This window comes from Crocuta crocuta, unplaced genomic scaffold, assembly GCF_008692635.1.
Source record: "Crocuta crocuta isolate KB4526 unplaced genomic scaffold, BGI_CrCroc_1.0 scaffold619, whole genome shotgun sequence".
NCBI lineage: Eukaryota > Metazoa > Chordata > Mammalia > Carnivora > Hyaenidae > Crocuta > Crocuta crocuta.
Genome location: NW_027533395.1, coordinates 1,784,074 through 1,802,829, shown reverse-complemented (window position 1 = coordinate 1,802,829; position 18,756 = coordinate 1,784,074). Strand labels below are relative to the sequence as shown.

Sequence of the window (18,756 nt, the reverse complement as noted above, 5' to 3'; positions counted from 1 at the left end):
ACATCAGAAGTAGTTCCAAAATGCCCCAGGGATTCTGAACTAACTCAACTTCTGAAATAGCTTCCTTTCTCCTCCCAGGGTGATTCTCAGAGCCCCCAGACAGAAGGAAAGGAGCCAGGGGCCTATTAGGGGTATAATTCTTTTCTTCTCAGGCCTCCATGGAAGTAGCCCAAATAGGAGGCCTGATCACCTCCAGGGGTGAGATCAGTGATGCTATATTCCCAGGGTGGGCTAGGCCTCTGGCACTCAGATGGCCTATCCAGCTTTCCCCTCCCTATCTCTGCTCTCCTGCCCATCTTCCTCCCCTGCAGCTCACCCCCCGCTTCCCTTCCTCTCTTGCAGGCCTGTCTGAAGAGCATGCTGCCCCCTCACTCCCCGCGTGGCCTTGCCATCCCTGCCCCCCCAGCCTGACCCCCGGCCCCAGCATGGCCCAAGGTGCCATGCGCTTCTGCTCTGAGGGCGACTGTGCCATCTCCCCACCACGATGCCCACGCCGCTGGCTCCCCGAAGGCCCAGTGCCACAAAGCCCCCCAGCCAGCATGTATGGCAGCACAGGCTCCCTACTACGGCGGGTGGCAGGGCCAGGTCCCCGAGGCCGGGACCTGGGACGTGTGACAGCACCCTGTACACCCCTGCGTGGTCCCCCTTCACCCCGTGTTGCTCCTTCACCCTGGTCACCCTCTTCACCCACTGGACAGCCCCCACCAGGGGCCCGGAGCTCTGTGGTCATATTCCGCTTTGTGGAGAAGGCCAGCGTGAGGCCAGTAAATGGGCTACCTGCTCCCGGAGGCTTAAGTCGGAGCTGGGACCTGGGTGGGGTCTCTCCTCCCAGGCCCACCCCAGCCCTTGGGCCTGGCTCCAACCGGAAGTTGCGGCTAGAGGCATCCACATCAGACCCACTCCCAGCCAGAGGAGGTTCAGCTCTGCCTGGTAGCCAGGGCCTTATACATGGGCCACCAGCCCAACCTCAGGTTGGGGCAGATGGCCTTTACTCCTCTCTCCCCAATGGGCTGGGGGGACCCTCTGAGCACCTGGCCAAGCTCTTCCCAGGACCTGCTGACACGGGACTCCTGAACCAGGTATGCGACCTCCTTTGGGCTCCCTGGAACCCCAGAGCCCCAGCAAAGGGGCAAGGTGTGGCCCCTTGGCAGTCCTGAGTCTGTCAGCTCTGCACTCTGAATTCTTCGATCTGTCCTAAATCTGTCTCTTTCTTGCCCTCCGTGTTTGTCCCTGTGTCTCGGCACCTCTATATCCGTCCCTGTGCATTTTTCTTTCTGTGTTTCTGTCCCATGTTCTTGTGTCTTTGTACGTGTGGCTTTATCTCTGGATGCCTGTGTCTATCTTTCCCTTCTTGGCTTAGGGGGACACCTGGTCCTCCCCCCGGGAAGTCTCCTCTCATGCCCAGAGAATTGCTCGAGCCAAATGGGAATTCTTCTATGGCTCCCTGGACCCCCCAAGCTCAGGTAAGGTCCTGGACTAAGGCAAGGGGAGAAGGGCAGGGAGTTCTCCCCAGCATCTGAGGCATGGTAGGGAGCATTCCTTTAAACCTCCCCTAATGCTTTCTGGGCTCATGAGTTGACTAATGCCTTTCCAGGCCTCAAACTTTCCATCTGTGTTATGATGGAGGGTTGGGGATCACAGCTGGGTTGGACACCTAGAGGAAGCTAGGTAGAGGAGATGACAGGATATCAAGGGTCATTCTGTGGAGCAGATAAGAAGCTGGTCTCCTGCAGGCTCCTCAAAGCTATTTGACAAGAACTTGATTTGAAATGAGCTCTACTGGCATGAGGAACAAGCTGAGTTTGTGGCTGGAGGAATGGTGGCTAGACAGTGAAGGAACTTCCTGCCAATATGAGGCAGCAGGGAAGAGCTCCTTCTTAGAACAGAATCAGGACAGGGAGCTGTCCAGGATAATTTCCTGACCGGGATGCCTATGCATACTGCAGGTGCTAAGCCCCCAGAGCAAGCCCCCCCATCTCCACGCGGGGTGGGCTCAGAGCAGGGCTCTGGGGTGGCTGTGGGGCGAGCAGCCAAGTACTCCGAGACGGACCTGGACACGGTGCCCCTGAGGTGCTACCGCGAGACCGACATCGATGAGGTGCTGGCCGAGCGGGAAGAGGCTGACTCGGCCATTGAGAGTCAGCCCAGCTCTGAGGGCCCACCTGGCACTGCCTGCCCACCTGCTCCACGTCCCAGCCCATGCCTTGGCCCTTGTCCCAGCCTGGGCAGTGGCGATGAGGATGAGGCAGGTGGGGAAGAGGATGTGGACGACGAGGTGTTTGAGGCTTCAGAAGGGGCCCGGTGAGTGTGGGAGTGGGAAGGGACAGTGGCTTGCCCCTTTGGGCTGGCCAAGAGGCAGAGCTGGGGTCAGAGGGGCTGGAATAGAGATGGGGGCTGGACCAGGAGGGTCAGGACCATGCTAGCAGTGCTGACAGGGTGATGCAGCAGGAGACTGGACAGAGGCCCAAGGCGGGGCAGAATGCTGGGGATGTGGAGGGTGTTGGTAAGAGCCCATGGGGTAGGGGGCAGCCAGGACAGAGAAGGAAAGGGGTTCTAGTGAAGAACAGGAGGAGGTAGAGTGAGAGGCCAGGTTACAGAACCAAGCCCAGGGCATGAGAGCATCAATCCAGATCCTGGCTCCTGACAGGAGAGTGGGGAGTGTGGGGGCTTTCCTCTCTGTCTCACACCCCACTGCAGCCTTGGAACCTCATCTTCTCCTAAGATGTTGCCAGAAATAGAAACAGGATGGCAGGAGGGGAGAGGATCAAGGAGAAGGAGGAGAGAGGGAGATTAGCAGGGAGGAAGAGAGGAGAGGGATTGGGCGTTGGGTATGGTTGAGCCTGGGATGCCTCAGGGGTACTGAATAACTTGGTGAATCTGTAGTGGGGACTCCCTACCCAGGCTCCTTAGAGGGCTGGGGACCTGTGAGAAGGAGATGATAATCCCCTCCACAGAGTCATATGCAAATTCAGCTACCTTAGAACTGTCCTCTGGGCCCCTGATCAGAGACTCTCCCTTTCCCTGCAGGCCAGACACCCGGATGCCTCACCCTGGGCCTCTCAAGTCGCCTGTGCCCTTTTTACCTGGGACGAGCCCCTCGGCAGATGGGCCTGACTCGTTCAGTTGTGTGTTTGAAGCCATCTTGGAGTCACACCGGGCCAAGGGCACCTCCTACACCAGCCTCGCCTCCCTGGAGGCCCTGGCCTCACCTGGCCCAACCCAGAGCCCCTTCTTCACCTTTGAGCTGCCTCCCCAGCCCCCTGCGCCCCGGCCTGACCCACCTGCTCCTGCCCCACTTGCACCTCTTGAGCCAGATTCTGGTACCAGCTCTGCTGCTGATGGGCCTTGGACACAGAGAGGGGAGGAAGAGGAGGCAGAGGCTGGAGCCAAGCAGGCCCCAGGAAAGGAGCCCCCTAGTCCCTGCCGCTCAGAGGACAGCTTTGGGCTGGGAGCAGCACCTCTGGGCAGGTGAGTAATTCCTTTGGTTCCTCAGCTGTTTCAAGGGAAAGAGCCTGAGTGCAAAGATATAGTTTATGTTCCTGACACCTGATAGAATGGTTAGGGGATGCCAATGTTTGTTTTTCCATTTGGAGGACTACTTATTTTGGCTATGAGGGGGAGCCCCTAACAGCCTACCCCTAGGATTCCCTTGGTTCTAGATCCAGTGACTTGACAAACGATGATCCAGGATGGAAGGGTCCCCAGAGAATACCCTCCTTTCTTTCCAGAAAGCCCTTCCTTCCACAAGCAGAGCCTTTAACCTGCTTAGCATTCTTGTGACTTTATCCCTACCCAGCCTGGAGGCTTCTCCTCCCAAAGATGCAGCCACCATCCTCTTTCAATGCCTCCGTCTCATATTGCCTCCCATCTTCAGTAAGGAGCTTCTCACCCTTCGCCAGGAAGTCCTGTCACCAGTCTAACCTTTCTGCTCTCCCTCTGCCAGCTACCCTCTCAGTTATGGAAGCCATGGCAACAGGAGGGGGTGGCCAGGGAGACGGTTGCCTAGCAACCAGGAGTTTCCGGCCTCTGTCTCTGGGGTGACAGGTGGCTTTGCGAGTAGAGCAGCTGGGATGGCGGGAATGGAAGGGGAGGAGGAGACAGGGGATGAATGGAGTGCTCTCTGACCCCCAATCCCCTCTACCCCAGAGCCTGCTTCTTTGTGAGTGGAAGAAAAGGACCAAGGAGGAGGCTCCTCTCCCTAAAAGGCCAGAAGGGGAAAGACATAGGAGTGGGAGGGTGTCCCTGCTGCCCTCAAATCATTGTGTGACCCTCCACTGTCCCTCTCTGCCAGCCTATCTGTCCCACTCTTGCCCATATTCTCCGAGACAGAGGACTGTGTTCTGACTAGGGCCAGTGTGATGATGGGGAAACTGCTTAAGAGCAAATCTAAGACCTAAGGGCTTTGGGGAAGCAGTAAAAATTCCCACCGTAGAAAGATGGATGCGGATTAAATTTGATGCAGGACTTCTACAGAGAGATGGTAAGGATGGAATTAGCTGATCCTTCTCTGGAGAAAGGAAAAACGCCTTCCCTGTGTCCCAATCTCCCCTGCTCTGTCTTCCGGGTTTGGAGGCAGAGGAAGGATCTGGATGGCCCCAGAGGGACCGTCCCACCTCTGAGCTGGTGTTCTACCCTGGCAGTGAACCACCACTGAGCCAGCTGGTGTCTGACTCGGACTCGGAGTTGGACAGCACAGAGCGGCTGGCCCTGGGAAGCACAGACACCTTGTCCAACGGGCAGAAAGCAGACCTGGAGGCTGCGCAGCGCCTAGCTAAGAGGCTATACCGACTCGACGGCTTCAGGAAGGCTGATGTGGCCCGGCACCTGGGCAAGAAGTAAAGCCATTGGCTGGGACTGATAATGGGGGGAGAGGGGATGCATCTGGTGGGCAGCACTTCCATCCCCTCCTCTAATGCCCCCAGGTCTCTAGGTAACCCCGTCTGGCCCCTTGACCCTTTCCCTTGAGACTACCTGTCTATCTGCCCTGCCCACAGCAATGACTTCAGCAAACTTGTGGCTGGCGAGTACCTCAAGTTCTTTGTCTTCACGGGCATGACTCTGGACCAAGCTCTCAGGTGGGTGTTAAGCCCTTTGAAGGCAGGCCCCACTCTCCAGGCCTGCTTTGCAGCGCCTCAGTTGTGCCTTCTCTGAGCACCTGTGCCTTCCCTAGGCTGCTCTGATGTCATCCTTTGCAGGCTGGCAGGGCATGGCTAAAAGCTGGGGCTGCCTGGTTAGGGGACCTTGGGTAGAGGTGACATGCTCCCTCTTCCCCCCTCCCCAGGGTGTTTCTGAAGGAGCTGGCCTTAATGGGTGAGACCCAGGAACGGGAGCGCGTGCTGGCCCACTTCTCCCAGAGATACTTCCAGTGCAATCCAGGAGCCCTGTCCTCAGAGGGTGAGGAAGCCAGGGGGCAGGGCTTTCCCGGCTGGTCACTGAGGCAGATGGGCGCAGTGTATGCACATAGGAGCATGAGTGTGTATGTAAGAGTGAATGCATGCACGGGCTTGCAGGCATGTGAGCATGCACGTGTGCAGTGCTGACATGGCTATGAGGATGTGGAACTGAGCATGTGGGCAAGCATTGCTAGGGTCTAGTGTGTATTGTGAAGAGCCAGGTGGCAGGTGTGTTTGCATGCCATTGTTCACATACCTGTGCAAGACAGTGCTGGGCTTGAGTGTGGATTCTGTTTGGCTGCAATGGTCTGCAAAACTGTGAGGGGCCCCCTGACTTTCGTGTAGTGCATACTCACAGAAGCACGTAGATGTTGGCGAAGATGTCCCTTTTAGGGATCTGCTGGAAGAGAGAGCTCTTTGGCTGGAGGAGGTGGGATTCGCTGTGGGGTTCAGGACTTACAAAAGTGTAATTGTGGGCCAGAGGGGGCTGGGGGCGAACTGGAAAGCTGGGGAAGACAGCTGTGGGAAGAGTCCCTGGGAGGTGGGCTGAGGCCGAATGTCAACTTTCCCGTAGACGGTGCGCACACGCTGACCTGCGCTCTCATGCTACTCAACACTGATCTCCACGGCCATGTGAGTGACAGGCTGGTGGGAGGGAGCCCACAAAAACAGACTGCCTCGAGACTTAAAGGCCTGGGAGCCCAAGGCCCCCCTCACAGGCCTCTGTGCCCTCCCTTAGAACATTGGGAAGCGCATGACCTGCGGAGACTTCATCGGGAACCTGGAGGGCCTCAATGAAGGCGGAGACTTCNATCTCCACGGCCATGTGAGTGACAGGCTGGTGGGAGGGAGCCCACAAAAACAGACTGCCTCGAGACTTAAAGGCCTGGGAGCCCAAGGCCCCCCTCACAGGCCTCTGTGCCCTCCCTTAGAACATTGGGAAGCGCATGACCTGCGGAGACTTCATCGGGAACCTGGAGGGCCTCAATGAAGGCGGAGACTTCCCCAGGGAGCTGCTCAAGGTGGGGGCGGGGTGGGAGGGCAAGGCAGGGTAGAGGTTGCTGGAGGGGAGGGATTGGGGACCAGTCAGGCAGCACGGAGGTTGGAGGCTCCTGCTGCTGAAGCCTGGACTCCCGTGACTCAGCTTGGGGACCGCCCCCTCCCCCAACCCCAACACGCAGGCTACCCCGGAACATGCGCACTCGCGTGCAGTCTTGGCTGCTCAGAGGAGGAAGGGAGACAGTTCTAGAAATCCTGTGATCCCGGGGCCTTGGACCTTGCATTTGCCTACTTCGGTGCCCCTCCTCCAGTGTTCACTGAGGATAGGAGGGGTCCCAGCGCGGGGCAGGCGCACTGCTTCCCTCCTCCTACTCCACCCCCGGCCCCAGGGTGTATGACCACAAGGCACTTCTCATACCTTTGCACTGGAGGGACCTGAGGGTAGAGGGGCCCGAGGGACAAAGGCTTTTCCAAGGTCTCGAATCCAGTTACCTCCAAGCTGGGAGTAGATACTGCACTTCTGACTCCCCTGTTGCCAGGCCCTGCGCCCAGGCGCCAGCACCTGAGGGGTTAACTACACAGGGGCTAGTACGCATGGGAGGAGAAGAGGTTGTCCAGGTCCAGTGGTTTTATCCAGAGATGCCTGGACCTATTTGAAACCCCTATGGTTGGCAAAGGGGCTCTGGGCCATCACATACATATGACTGCACAGGAGTGTCCTTGGTGTTGGGCTTCTGAGTTTGGGAATGTATTTTGGGGGTGTTCATTGTGAATTTGGGGTGTCAAAGAGTTGCGGTATATGAGTTGAGTTGTATATATATATGTATATATATGTATGCGTATATATGCTTTAGGGTGTTGGTAAATCCAGGTATGTTTGTGCTTACAATTTAGAGAGTGTGTCTTAGTTGAGGGGTAGATTGGGTGTTTCCGTGTATTCCGGTGTATATCTAAGAATTGGCTGTCTGATTTATAACATGTATCCATGACCAGGGGTTGTTTATGAGTTAAAGACGAAATTTTGCGGTGTGCACCTGAATTTGTAGTGTTTGTGAGTTGGGGTGAGTGTGAATCGATGCATCTGGTTAGCTGGGGTGTACATCTGTAAACTGGGGTGTGTGTACGTGAGCGGGGGTATAGCCTCGAGCATCTGAGCTGTCCTCGGTTGGACGAGTTGGATGAGGCTGGTGCGATTCCATGCCTGCCTCCATCCTGCGCCGCCCCTNCGCGTTCCTACCACTCCCGCCCCCGGCCCCCCAACCCTGACCGGCCAGGAGGGAGCTGCAGACCCTACAGTGTCAGCCCGCCTTTGCAACGGCAGGCCTGGGGACTCCCGGCGCCATCCGCAGCCTCCCTGGGAGCCGCCCACCCTCTGGCACTTTCGCGGGCTGGCCCTCGAGGCCCCGCCCCCGTGGCTGCGCGCTGCGCGGCNCAGAGCCGTCCAGGCCGAGGGCGGACGGGGGCATGGCCGGGGGCCGCAGCGCGCCGGCCGGGCCAGCATGATCGGTGTCAACAGCATCCACAGCAGCGCCGGGCGGCTGCGCTCGCGCTCGCTGTGCTCCGTGCGCTACGGGCGCACCCACCGCGGCGCGGAGACCCTGTGCTACGGCTGGCCGCAGCGCTCTCGCAGTCTCAAGCCCGTGCTCTACACCGACCTGGTGGTTAGCCGTCTGCAGAGCCGCAAGAAGAAGAAGGCGGTGAGGGCGTTGGGGCCTCGGCCCACGCCAGGCTGGGGGGCGACCAAGAGGGTTGCGGAGGGCGGCGTGGCGGAGGGGGCGGCTTGAGGGAGGCACGGAAGGTGGCACGAGCTGAGGGGGGGCATCGGTCCGAGCAAGGCGGGAGCCCAGCAGGGACAGAGCCTATGGGTAGCCAGGAGTGGGCATGGACTGGAGGGGGAAGGGCACACACCGTCGGATCTGTTGGGCATCTCAAACCAAAGGGTCTTTGGGTCTTCTACCTGGGAGCATGCCATGGGGCTCACCGATGGGGTTTAGGACTTTGGAAGGAAGACGTGGTTGTGGGCCAGAGGTGGTCCTTTGAGAGGCCAGGGGATGAACTGGAAGGCTGGAGACAGGTTGAATCTGGGTGGACGCGTCAACCTCCTGGTCCTAGTTGGAGAGAGGATTTAGGGTAGGGGTTATGCAGGGCTTGGGCTGGGGATGTGCGGGGAGGGAGGGCTGTGTGTGCATAAGGCTGGGTTGTGCTGTGTAGGGGGGTGGAGGTTGTGGGATGTACCCGTCCCTGGACAGGGTGTGCACATGTGGGATGCTTGGCTAGCTGTGTGGTTGAGTGTGACAGTGGGCAGTAAGATAACCAGAAACTGTGGTATGTTGGTGGTGGGGTGGAGGGCTGTGTCCCATCACGGTGAAGGCACCGACGTCACCACTGCACCCAGCTCACGCAAGCAGCATCACACGCCACACGCTTAGCCCAACACGCACATGTTGGGGACACACCCACTCACAGACAGGCTGGTGAAATCGCCCCCACAGTGGGAGGTGCTGCTGTGGACCCATGCTGTATGCCACTCCCAAGAAGAGGGGTTCCCTATACGACTCCTGGAGCCTGTTCTCTACTCAGACCATCCCAAAGCCCCCACAGATCCCCCATGCCAAATGTACAGAGGGAAAGTGACTGGTTCAGGAACTCACAAGCAGTTTAGGGTGTGCAGGGTTTGGAAGCTGAAACTTCTGCTTTTTAGACTAGTGTTCGCTCCCCAGTAACACCAACGATGGGAGTGGGTGGGAGCCTGGCCGGCCTTGGCATTCAGCTTGGTGGGGCTGTCTGGGTTGGGGGAGGCACTCAGCTTTCCCTGGGGTTAGGAGCCATGAAAGTGTGTTCTCTACTAGACAGGGAGGGAGGTGACAGGGTGAACCCTTGTTGCTGGGCCTCAGTTTCCCTATATGTTCTGTGTGGGTTTATCCTATGGAAATAGGCCAAAGCCCATGGTCCAGGAAAGGAGAGATTCTTGGGAATGCTCTTTTCTATTCCTTCCAGGGCTGTGCTTCTCCCACCTAGGATCTGGGCAGGATGACCTCTAACAATAACAACAGCAAAGATAATAATAGCAGCTGCCATTTATTATGCATCAGCCACATGCCTGAATGCCCTGTGCTAATTGCCTGCCCTATGTTACACACCTGTTAGTACGTTTGTTCTCCCCATGGATACTTGCCCAAATTCATGCAGCAAAAGTGACACGGTATTGTGTCCTAATATTCTGTTCCAGAGCCTGTGTTCTTGGTCCTTACACCCTGCTCCCCCCTCCCACCCCATTGTCTCCTCCCCCGAGTTTGGAGGGAGGGCTCTGAGTTCTGGCATTGGGGTACTTTGTTTGCCTCCCTCAGGAGTGACCCATACCTGCCTGATTTGTTCCTCCCTTCTCAGGCCTTGTACAGCTCCATCAAGAATGAAAAGCTGCAGTGGGCCATGTGAGTCCTGGAGCTGTGTGGCGAGGGAGATGGGGTGCGGGGAAGGGGCTGCCTGGAGAGGCTGAGAGCGCTGAGATGGGCCCTGTGAGTCCGGGTTGGGTTGTGGGGCAGGGAAGGCTGGTGAGGCCATGAGAGGCACTGAGGCTGCTTCATGTCCTTCTTTGGAGATGGCTGCCTGGGCTTGGAGTTCTGTGTCTTTTCTCTAGCTGGGTTGTTATGACAAGCTAGGTTGGGATGGATGGCCACTGTCAGCTGGCCTGGGAGGGGGGGATGCTGAAACAAAAAGGGGAGGTCCCTTGGCGACCCAAGTGGGAAGGCAGAAGTCTCTGGAGGTAGAGCCCTGACCAATAGCCTGAGACCCCCTCTCAGGTCCTAGGGAGTCCAGAGCATCACGGAACAAGGGACCGTATTGCCTACTTTTGGCAGTGGAAACAGACTCAGAGTCAGTCTTAAAGGAGTCCAGTCTAAAGGAGGAGGTTCAGTTTTAGCCTTCGGTCCCCCAGTCTGAGGGTAGAGCCTCATCTAAACAGTCAGTAGGTCACTCATGCTTGCTGGTGTCTGCTGAGAGTTCAGTCACAGATCAGTTCAGTCGGGAGCTCCCAGTCTGCAGGAGAAGACCTCAGAGGAGGCAGAGCTCAGGACTGGGATGCAGATCGGAACGTGGGGCAAGCCTTGAAGGAAGGGAAGCGTCTGGGAAGAGGGAAGTTAAAATTCGGGAGGCAAATATGTGGTGGCTGAAATGAGCGTGCTGTGGGGAGACCAGAGGAGGCTGGCAGGGATCTAGCAGAGGCTCTATGCAGGAGGAACAGGGAACCACTGTATCGCTTTGTTCGATGGAGTGACAGGACAGAAACCGATTCTTCAGATGATTTCTAACAGAGCCTGGGAACCAGGAGGTACCAGGTGACCACTAGCAATCCACTTCAGCCACCATTTAGCCAACAAACTATCAGCAAAGCATGTTGTTGGGTGTGGTTGAGACGTGTCAGTTGGACGTGCCTGCCCTAGCGGAGAAGGGTGTGAGGGCTGGTGCGTGTATGCGCAGAAACAGACGACGGGGAGGACGGGACAGCCACGGCCCTACCCTTGGGAGCTCTAACCCGAGCAAGGAGATATGCCGACTGGAGGAGCCCTCCTCTGAGCAGGGGAACGCAGCTACGCCCGGGGAGGTCTGGTCTGTGGCAGGAAACAAGGCTCCAGGAGCCTCAGGTGGAGGGGAGCCACACCCTGTGAGAGGGGCAGTTCTCCCACTCCCTCCACAGGCAAGAGGGTACTTTCCTGGGTGGGCAGAGGCCAGGGCGGAAGCGGGGGTTGTGGCTGCAAGGCCAGCCCCCTCTGAGGTGATCACACCTGCAGAGACGAGGAGGAGCTGAGACGCTCTCTGTCTGAGTTGGCCGACCCCAACCCCAAGGTCATCAAGCGGGTCAGCGGGGGCAGTGGCAGCGGCTCCAGCCCTTTCCTGGACCTGACTCCTGAACCTGGGGCTGCAGTCTACAAGCACGGGGCCCTGGTGCGAAAGGTGCACGCAGACCCGGACTGCAGGAAGAGTACGTGGCTGGGTGGGGAGGGTCTGGGGGATGGAGGGGAGGGGGCCTGTCTCAGGCCCCCTGACCTGTCTTCCTTCCCCCCAGCACCTCGGGGCAAGCGGGGCTGGAAGAGCTTCCACGGGATCCTCAAGGGCATGATCCTCTACCTGCAGAAGGTGCGGGGCCAGCCCAAGGGGTTGGGGCTGAGCTGGCTCAGGGGAGTGTGGGTGGGCTGGGCCAGGCTGGGCTGGGACCATGGCCAGGACAAGATGTATACCCCTGCAGGAGGAGTACCAGCCTGGGAAGGCCCTCTCAGAGGCAGAGCTAAAGAATGCCATCAGCATCCACCACGCCCTGGCTACCCGCGCCAGCGACTACAGCAAGAGGCCGCATGTCTTCTACCTGCGCACAGCTGATTGGCGGGTCTTCCTCTTTCAGGCCCCGTGAGTGCCCTTTTCCTGCCCATCTTGGACCCCTTTGCCCCACTCCCACCTTGCTCCCCTCCCTTGTCCCTGGATTACCTCATTCCTTCCCAGGCCACACCCGGAGCCAGGACAGGCATCCCCGGACAGGAAGCCTAGACCCAGGTCCTAAGTGATGGTGGTATCTCCTCAGGAGCCTGGAGCAGATGCAGTCCTGGATCACTCGCATCAATGTGGTGGCTGCCATGTTCTCCGCACCCCCCTTCCCAGCTGCTGTTAGCTCCCAGAGGAAGTTCAGCCGCCCCCTGCTGCCCAGTGCTGCCACCCGCCTCTCCCAGGTACCCCCAGCTCTGTCCACCTGGTGCCACTGGGATGGAGTGTGGCAGGCCCAGGCCGACTGCACTCAGGGGCTGCCCTGTGTGATCATGTAGATGTCCGCTGCACCAGGACACTGGCCATGGGGGGTGGGGGAAGGCTGAAATCCAGTCTCCACTCCAGTTGTCAGGGTGTTAACATGGACATGGCGCTTAGCTCATCCAAAGGCAGGGGCACCTTTTTAAAACAACTTGCATGAAGGCACTGTATGTGCTAGAGTGACCATGACCACGCTCCCCCTGGCCTTTAGGAGGAGCAGGTGCGGACCCACGAGGCCAAGCTAAAGGCCATGGCAAGTGAGTTGCGGGAACACCGGGCTGCACACCTGGGCAGGAAGGCCCGGGGCAAGGAGGCTGAGGAGCAGCGGCAGAAGGAGGCCTACCTGGAGTTTGAGGTGAACCTCCCTGCCCTGGCATCTCTTTGGCTCGTTTCTTCATCTGTGGGGTCTCATTGCTGCCACATACAGGCTCAGGCTAGTGGTTAAGGGCACGGACTCTAGTAGGACAGTGGGACCACCTGGGTGACCTTCGGTAGGTTGCTTAACCCTTCTGAGTCTTTTTTTTTTTTTTTCTCTTCTGTGGGCCAGGGATGACATTCTGTACCCACCAGGGTAGTGAAGGGAGATGAGGTCTCAGTTTTCCCAACTCTGGTTCAGGCTCAAGAATTATTAGATGTTATAATATGCAGTCTCAGGAGAGCCCAGAGAGGGTAACTCGCTTACCAGGGGATCGTGTCACAGCCCCTAGGGGCTTTGGGGGCCTCAGAGTTGGGCAAGAACCTGTTTTCTCCTGGCCTTTTTTGGCATCCCTCCTTGGTCCAGGTGGGGGTGAGATGGGCAGAGGGTGGAGAGCAGGCTCACAGCCCCTGCCCTTCTGCCTCAGAAATCCCGCTATGGCACATACGCAGCACTGCTTCGGGTCAAGCTGAAGGCGGGCAGTGAAGAGCTGGATGCAGTAGAGGCAGCACTGGCCCAGGCCGGGAGCACGGAGGATGGACTCCCTCCACCTCACTCCAGTCCCTCCCTGCAGCCCAACCCCGCCAGCCAGCCCCGGGCTCAGTGTCACGGCTCAGAGCCTCGTGGAGGGGCAGTCAGTGGGCGGTGGAAGCTCTGAGTTGAGGGTAGGAGCGTGGGGGGTTGGCGCCCATTGGGCACCTGCATGACATGGCCCTGCCTGAGCCCGGGCCGGCCTCGGGCCGCCCACGAGGGCCCCTTGGCCCAGGGCCCGACCGCGCCGGACGCGGTGTCCGGGGCAGCGCAGGGCTAGGGCACGGGCCTCGGGAGCCTAGGCTAGGGGCCCCTCGGAGACCCCCATTTTGTGATAATGTTTTGCACTTTTTCGTACGGGGGCTGGGGTGGGAGGGGCCAGGGCCCCTTGGACTTTTGATGCTTTTTTGGGGGGGGGCTGGGGGAGGCCTGACGTTTCTGCTTTCTGCTGAGACCACCCCCACCCCAACACCAGCAATCCCTCCTCCATGCTGGGGCATGGCTCAGATAGAGGCCAGGAGTTGGGGCTGAGCTGGTTTTCCCTCCTTCCTCCCTGAGGCTCACCCTCTCTCTTTCCAGAGGTGGAGGAAGGGTATCCATGCTGAGGCCCCCGTGCAGTCTGGGGGCAGCATGGCCTTGCTTTCCCTCCTTCAGTGGGCCCTGCCCTTTGTACAGCCTCCAATCCCATTAAAACTGCTCTGGACTTGCTGGCTGGGCCTCCTTCTCCTCTCTCCAGTCCCCGGCCTGGGTAGGCGGCTGGTTCCCGGACAAGAGCCACATCAGGGGTTGCCATAAGTTAGGGAGGGAGCCGAGCACCCTCCCTCTCCCATGAGAATCCTTTATTTGCCCCAACTGAGGGGTGGGCATGGGGTGTTAAATAAGAACTGGAATAGGCAGGGATGCTGTACAGAGGGGCCCTGGGAGGGAGGCTGGTGGGTGGGCAGCAGTTCAGTGCACCTGAGGCTGGGGGTGCCCATGGCAGAGCCCTCCTGGCGGCTCAGGGGGTGAGCCCAGCTTCTCTGCCTCCTGTTCCACCGACTGGCTCCCGTATGCACTGTCCTCTTTCACCTCTGCTAGGCGAGCGGGCACGGGGAAGGGGATAGGGAACAGTCAAGGACTTAGCCCTCCCACCCTCCAGGCCCGGATCTGCCTATCAGGTGGGACCCGTTTACCTGTGCTGGGCAGCTTATCTCGGGCCTCAGGGCCCCTCAGCAGCCTCACTCCTTCCTCCAGGCCCATTTCAGACAGGGCGTCCAGCAGGCCCGCCAAATCCCCACCAGCCAGCTGGGGAGAAGGAAGAGGCATGAGATCTGAGTGTGGGGGCAGGAGCCCTGGCGCCAGGGGAGCATCTGGGATCTGAGACTGCGGGAAGGAAGTGAGGCATGGAGCAGGGGATGGGGACCAACTGACCTTGTAACTGCGCAGGAGGCTGCCGCTGGGTGAGGCTGTCTTCCGATACGTGTCCACCAGACTGCGCAGCCCCAGCCGTTCTGCCAGCTCTGCCCAGCTGCCCTGGGCTTCTGGCCCATCTAGCAGATGCTCCAGGTTCTGTAGGACTGTATCCTCAAGTGGCAGCTCTGGCCCTGATGGGGACATACAGACGTGTCTGTTAGGCTCAGAGATGGGCTCAGGCAGACACTTTTCTCTCAAGGTAATCTGATAGAGCAGACGGGATACTGGGGCAACAGGGATGGAGCAAGCCCCCCCCCCCCCAGGTCCTAAGAAAGAGCCCTTTGTGAGCAGGGGTCTGAAATCTGACAGTGGGTGAAGATACCTCACCTGCAGGGCTGGGAGGGGTCAGGGGGGGTGCCATGGTGTCCTGAGCAGCATTTAGCAGCAAGGTCTTCACCTGGGGAGACGGCCTCAGTTTGATGACCTCCCATCCCAGTCCTCAAGCCCCGGTGCCAATCCTCTGGGCCCCAGACCTAAGCCCAGGTGTGCCACTCCCTGGGCTTCTAGTTCCAGGCTAGCCTCACCTTGGTGCTGCGAGTGAGGTCAAGAGGTGTGTGGCCCCGGAAGCTGCCTCGGGAGTCCCTCTCAGGTCCCTCAGAATCTGAGTCACTACCAGAGGTGGGGGGCGAAGGCAGTGGGCACAGGGGCTCCTCATTCTCTGCATGGATATCAGCGCCTGAGGAGGGAGATGGTCGTGGGGGGATGCAGTGAGAGCCCACATTAAGAGCTGCCAAGTGGGGGAGTGCCAAGTAGGCACCGCTTTTTCTCCCCCTGCCCTGTTCATATGTCCCAAGGATGAGGCTTACCAGCCTTTAGGAGGAGGCGGGTGAGAGTGGGAGATCCCAGTCCAGCTGCCAGGTGTAGGGGTGTGTTTCCCGCAAAGGTACGGGCATTCACATTGGCACGGAGCTGCAGGGTGCAAGGGAGTGGTTGATGACACCACTCATTGGCCGCCCCTCCCCCTGCATCTTCATTGTCCTCGGTCCCTCCACAACCCTTGGCCCCACCCGTTCAGCAATCCTCAGTCCCACCTTGGTGACCAGATGTGTGACCAACCCCAGCTCCTCCATCTCTGTGGCTAGATGCAGGGCTGTTCGGCCCCCCTGCCGCTCTGCAGCCTCCACTTCAGCCCCACTGTCCACCAGCAGGTCCAGGCACTCGGGGCTTCGGGCACGGACCGCCAGGTGTACCGGGTACAGGCCTAGGGACATGGATACTTAACCTACAGCTGTGTGACTCCAATGTGGCCCCCAAGCCGCTGACCTTGACAACTCACGTTCACTCTAGGCACTCACCAGGTACCCTCCCTTGGCCTTCACACCTTTGCCCCCTGGTCCAGATAAGGTGATGAACTCACCCTCAAAGTCTGGCATGTGCAACAGTTGGGGAACGGCGGGAACCCCACTGCGCAGAAGGGCGCGCAGCAGTTCAGGGGCACTGGCACCGGCCCGGAGCGCTAGGTGCACTGCGGAGTCTCCGTGCCGATCCAATAGGGCCGGGTCTGCGCCCACCTGCAGCAGGAAGCTCACCACGCTTGTCTGCCCGGTGATCACTGCCAGGTGCAGCGGCGTCTGGAAACGCAGAGTAAGCCAGGTCCATCCACCCCTGGCCTCTGCCCACCCCCTTCCAACTCCTGCCCACTCATCAACCCGTGCCCCTCACCTGGTGCAGGTGATTGGTGAGGTTGACAACACCAAGGTGCCGGGCATGGTAGATGACATGGGCTATCTGCTCGATGACACTGGTCTGCCCATGGATGATGGCTAGGTGCAGTGGCCTGAGGGTTGGGGAGTGAGGCTCTGGCCTAGCAAGCCCAGCCACGCAGAACATCCTCTACCTCAAAACCCCACCACCTCCATAATCTCCGTCGCTAGGGCGTCTGGAGCCCAGATGTCTCCAAGGACATCGCTGCACCTGAACTTAATCCTTCGGAAGACCTTGTGCAGTATATAAGTACTATCACCTTGCTCTTTTAACAGTCAACAAAACTGAAGGGTGGAGAGATCAAGTACCTTGAGCAGAACTAGTACATAAGGAAGCCGGACTTGGAACCAAGTCTGTCCAACTCCACGGGTCCGGCTCTTTGCAGGGTCCTTCCCCGCCCCGCAACCCAACCTTCCATGGTGCTCTAAGTCCGGAGCCCAGGCCAAGGGAGCACGCTTCGCCCGCCCGCCCGCCAGCCTTCCCACCTACGTGTCTCCGTTCTCGTCCTGAGCTGTCAGCAGGTGGCGCTGTCCCGCCAGCAGCGCGCGCGCGTCCGCCGTGACGCCGTAGTCGAGCAGGGCTCGGGCGCTGCGCTGCGCCAGGCCGAAGAGGCGCGCATTGTACTCCCGGGCTAGGGGCGACAGGGACGTGGGCGCGGGCTTGGTTCCCACCCGAAGCGTCCGGACCGCCCGGATTCCAGAGGCCGTACCTCGCTGCAGCAGCTCCGGGGTCTGCGGTTCGCGCTGGGGGGTCTGAGGGGACGCGCTCGGCTCTGCTGCTTCCTCCCTGGCATCCACGCCAGGCGCCCCGGCGGCCATCTGCGCCCCGCCCCCGCCTCCTGGGTAGCAGCCCATAGGGGCCGAGCCGGACGGGTAGGGGCTGTAGGCCAAGGAGGAGGGGAAAAAGCCCAGGCCGCCACCTGCGGATATAGGCCGGGCTGAGGGTACAAGGCACCATCTAGGACTCTCCCCGATTTCTTACCCCACAACTTCTCTCCCCCTTACCCCTCCCTCTTCCATCTCCCTTCCTGCCACCAGCACCGCCCCCCCTCACCTCCTCCTCCAGCTCCTCCATAACCTCCGGCTGAGCCCCCAGAGCCTCCACCCATGTGGGAGCCACCCCCGAAATGCTGGGAGAAGGTGGGCAAGGCTTTCCTCCGCTTCCGCTGCACTTCTTCCTTGTCTGGGGCCAGAGGGAAATGAGATGTTAAAACCCCAACTCCTGCACCTTGCCTCAAGAACTGTCCCCAGTATGGGCATGGCCCTCCCTCCAGAAGCCCCGAGGACCACCCCTTTCCAGGCCCTTCCCCACTCCTGACTTGACTCATAGGTCCCCTGATCTAGTCTGGGGACAGTCCAGCCCAGCCCCCATCTTCAGCCCAGCTCCACCTTCCACCAGAGGGTAATAGGTGAACTGTTTGGAGTCCGAGACATCCCCCCCACGCTTGCGTTTCAGTTGCAGGAACACGGTTACAGGCCGCTCAATCTTCATCTTGTGATAGGGTGGGGTCCGGAACACAATGGCATACTGGCAGGGTGGGGAGGAGGACATAAGGTGTCACTGAGGCCTTGGCCTAGTTCAGCCCCCCAGCCCTGGCCCTAGGGTACCTGTTTATGAACATCTGTGGGAGAGAAATCCCCAAAGGCCTGCCATCCATTCTCATCATCCTCGTAGAACCGCACTTCAATGTCATCTATAGGGGGAATTGAAGCTTGGCCACACCTCCTAGTACAATCTCTAGGGCCTTTTGTCCTAGAGCTGCCCTGGCTCCCCGTCTTGATGCCCAGCATCCCTAGGTTCCAGCCTGAGGTCCAGACTCACCTTTCTGCACCTTGTCACAAAGCAGATAAACCTCATCTCCACCCCGCACAGAGCCTGCTGTCTTGTCCATTCGAGAAATCTTCAGGTTTGAGGCCCCAGGAGACTCTGGGGGGGTGGGATATCAATTACTTGAGCTGATACGATAGCCATGGCCCCATTTATGGAGCCAAGTGTTTTGTATTATTATTTGAACAACCCCAAGAGGTACAGAAACTATTAGTATCTTCATTTACCCAAGACAGAAGCCATACTCAGGGGAAATGACTTGCTCAAGATCATTCAGCTCATATGTGGTGGGTCAAGTTCAAACTCAGGCCTGACTCCACAGCCTGAAGTTGCCCCCCATGCTTCCTCTGGCACCTAGCCCTAGCACCCCAGATGGTCAGGATACTCACTGCTGTCGTGGATGGGCTGGGAAATGACCGGCTTCAGGGGCAGGGAGAAGGAGCCATCACTGGCTCGAAGGAAGGCAGAAAAGCGCAGCCTCACAATGCTCAGGTCCATCACCTTCTTCAGCTCCTTGGCCTCTTGCTCCAGCTCCCGCCGCTCAGCCTCTGTGCGATGGATGTACATGTGACCCCGGCACTCCTCCTCTTTCTCCATTCCTTCCATGACCACCTCCCATGACTCCCTCTCTCCCTACAAGTG

The 18,756-nt window shown here is 59.0% G+C and overlaps 2 protein-coding genes across 2 annotated transcripts in view; one reads left to right on the top strand and one right to left on the bottom strand.

The window, feature by feature from the left end:
• PSD (pleckstrin and Sec7 domain containing) overlaps nucleotides 1-13,839 on the top strand; it is a 16,835-nt gene extending 2,996 nt beyond the window's left edge. Inside the window, exons 2-17 of the mRNA XM_077748421.1 lie at nucleotides 343-1,079; nucleotides 1,361-1,463; nucleotides 1,947-2,301; nucleotides 3,028-3,468; nucleotides 4,641-4,835; nucleotides 4,995-5,075; nucleotides 5,282-5,394; nucleotides 5,968-6,026; nucleotides 6,326-6,415; nucleotides 9,780-9,823; nucleotides 11,180-11,370; nucleotides 11,455-11,525; nucleotides 11,635-11,792; nucleotides 11,965-12,109; nucleotides 12,397-12,540; nucleotides 13,028-13,839. Coding sequence (XP_077604547.1) covers nucleotides 426-1,079; nucleotides 1,361-1,463; nucleotides 1,947-2,301; nucleotides 3,028-3,468; nucleotides 4,641-4,835; nucleotides 4,995-5,075; nucleotides 5,282-5,394; nucleotides 5,968-6,026; nucleotides 6,326-6,415; nucleotides 9,780-9,823; nucleotides 11,180-11,370; nucleotides 11,455-11,525; nucleotides 11,635-11,792; nucleotides 11,965-12,109; nucleotides 12,397-12,540; nucleotides 13,028-13,258 — 3,075 coding nt within the window. The 5' untranslated portion in view covers nucleotides 343-425 and the 3' untranslated portion in view covers nucleotides 13,259-13,839. The remainder of the gene's footprint in view (nucleotides 1-342; nucleotides 1,080-1,360; nucleotides 1,464-1,946; nucleotides 2,302-3,027; nucleotides 3,469-4,640; nucleotides 4,836-4,994; nucleotides 5,076-5,281; nucleotides 5,395-5,967; nucleotides 6,027-6,325; nucleotides 6,416-9,779; nucleotides 9,824-11,179; nucleotides 11,371-11,454; nucleotides 11,526-11,634; nucleotides 11,793-11,964; nucleotides 12,110-12,396; nucleotides 12,541-13,027) is intronic.
• Nucleotides 13,840-13,917: 78 nt separating this feature from the next.
• NFKB2 (nuclear factor kappa B subunit 2) overlaps nucleotides 13,918-18,756 on the bottom strand; it is a 7,629-nt gene continuing 2,790 nt past the window's right edge. The window contains exons 8-23 of the mRNA XM_077748422.1: nucleotides 18,504-18,662; nucleotides 18,109-18,213; nucleotides 17,895-17,980; nucleotides 17,676-17,814; nucleotides 17,341-17,469; nucleotides 16,997-17,206; nucleotides 16,777-16,918; nucleotides 16,246-16,360; nucleotides 15,941-16,154; nucleotides 15,615-15,784; nucleotides 15,390-15,492; nucleotides 15,108-15,259; nucleotides 14,911-14,980; nucleotides 14,542-14,714; nucleotides 14,304-14,415; nucleotides 13,918-14,201 (exon numbers count right to left, since the gene is read on the bottom strand). Of these exons, the coding sequence (XP_077604548.1) occupies nucleotides 14,080-14,201; nucleotides 14,304-14,415; nucleotides 14,542-14,714; nucleotides 14,911-14,980; nucleotides 15,108-15,259; nucleotides 15,390-15,492; nucleotides 15,615-15,784; nucleotides 15,941-16,154; nucleotides 16,246-16,360; nucleotides 16,777-16,918; nucleotides 16,997-17,206; nucleotides 17,341-17,469; nucleotides 17,676-17,814; nucleotides 17,895-17,980; nucleotides 18,109-18,213; nucleotides 18,504-18,662 (2,201 nt within the window). The 3' untranslated portion in view covers nucleotides 13,918-14,079. The remainder of the gene's footprint in view (nucleotides 14,202-14,303; nucleotides 14,416-14,541; nucleotides 14,715-14,910; nucleotides 14,981-15,107; nucleotides 15,260-15,389; nucleotides 15,493-15,614; nucleotides 15,785-15,940; nucleotides 16,155-16,245; nucleotides 16,361-16,776; nucleotides 16,919-16,996; nucleotides 17,207-17,340; nucleotides 17,470-17,675; nucleotides 17,815-17,894; nucleotides 17,981-18,108; nucleotides 18,214-18,503; nucleotides 18,663-18,756) is intronic.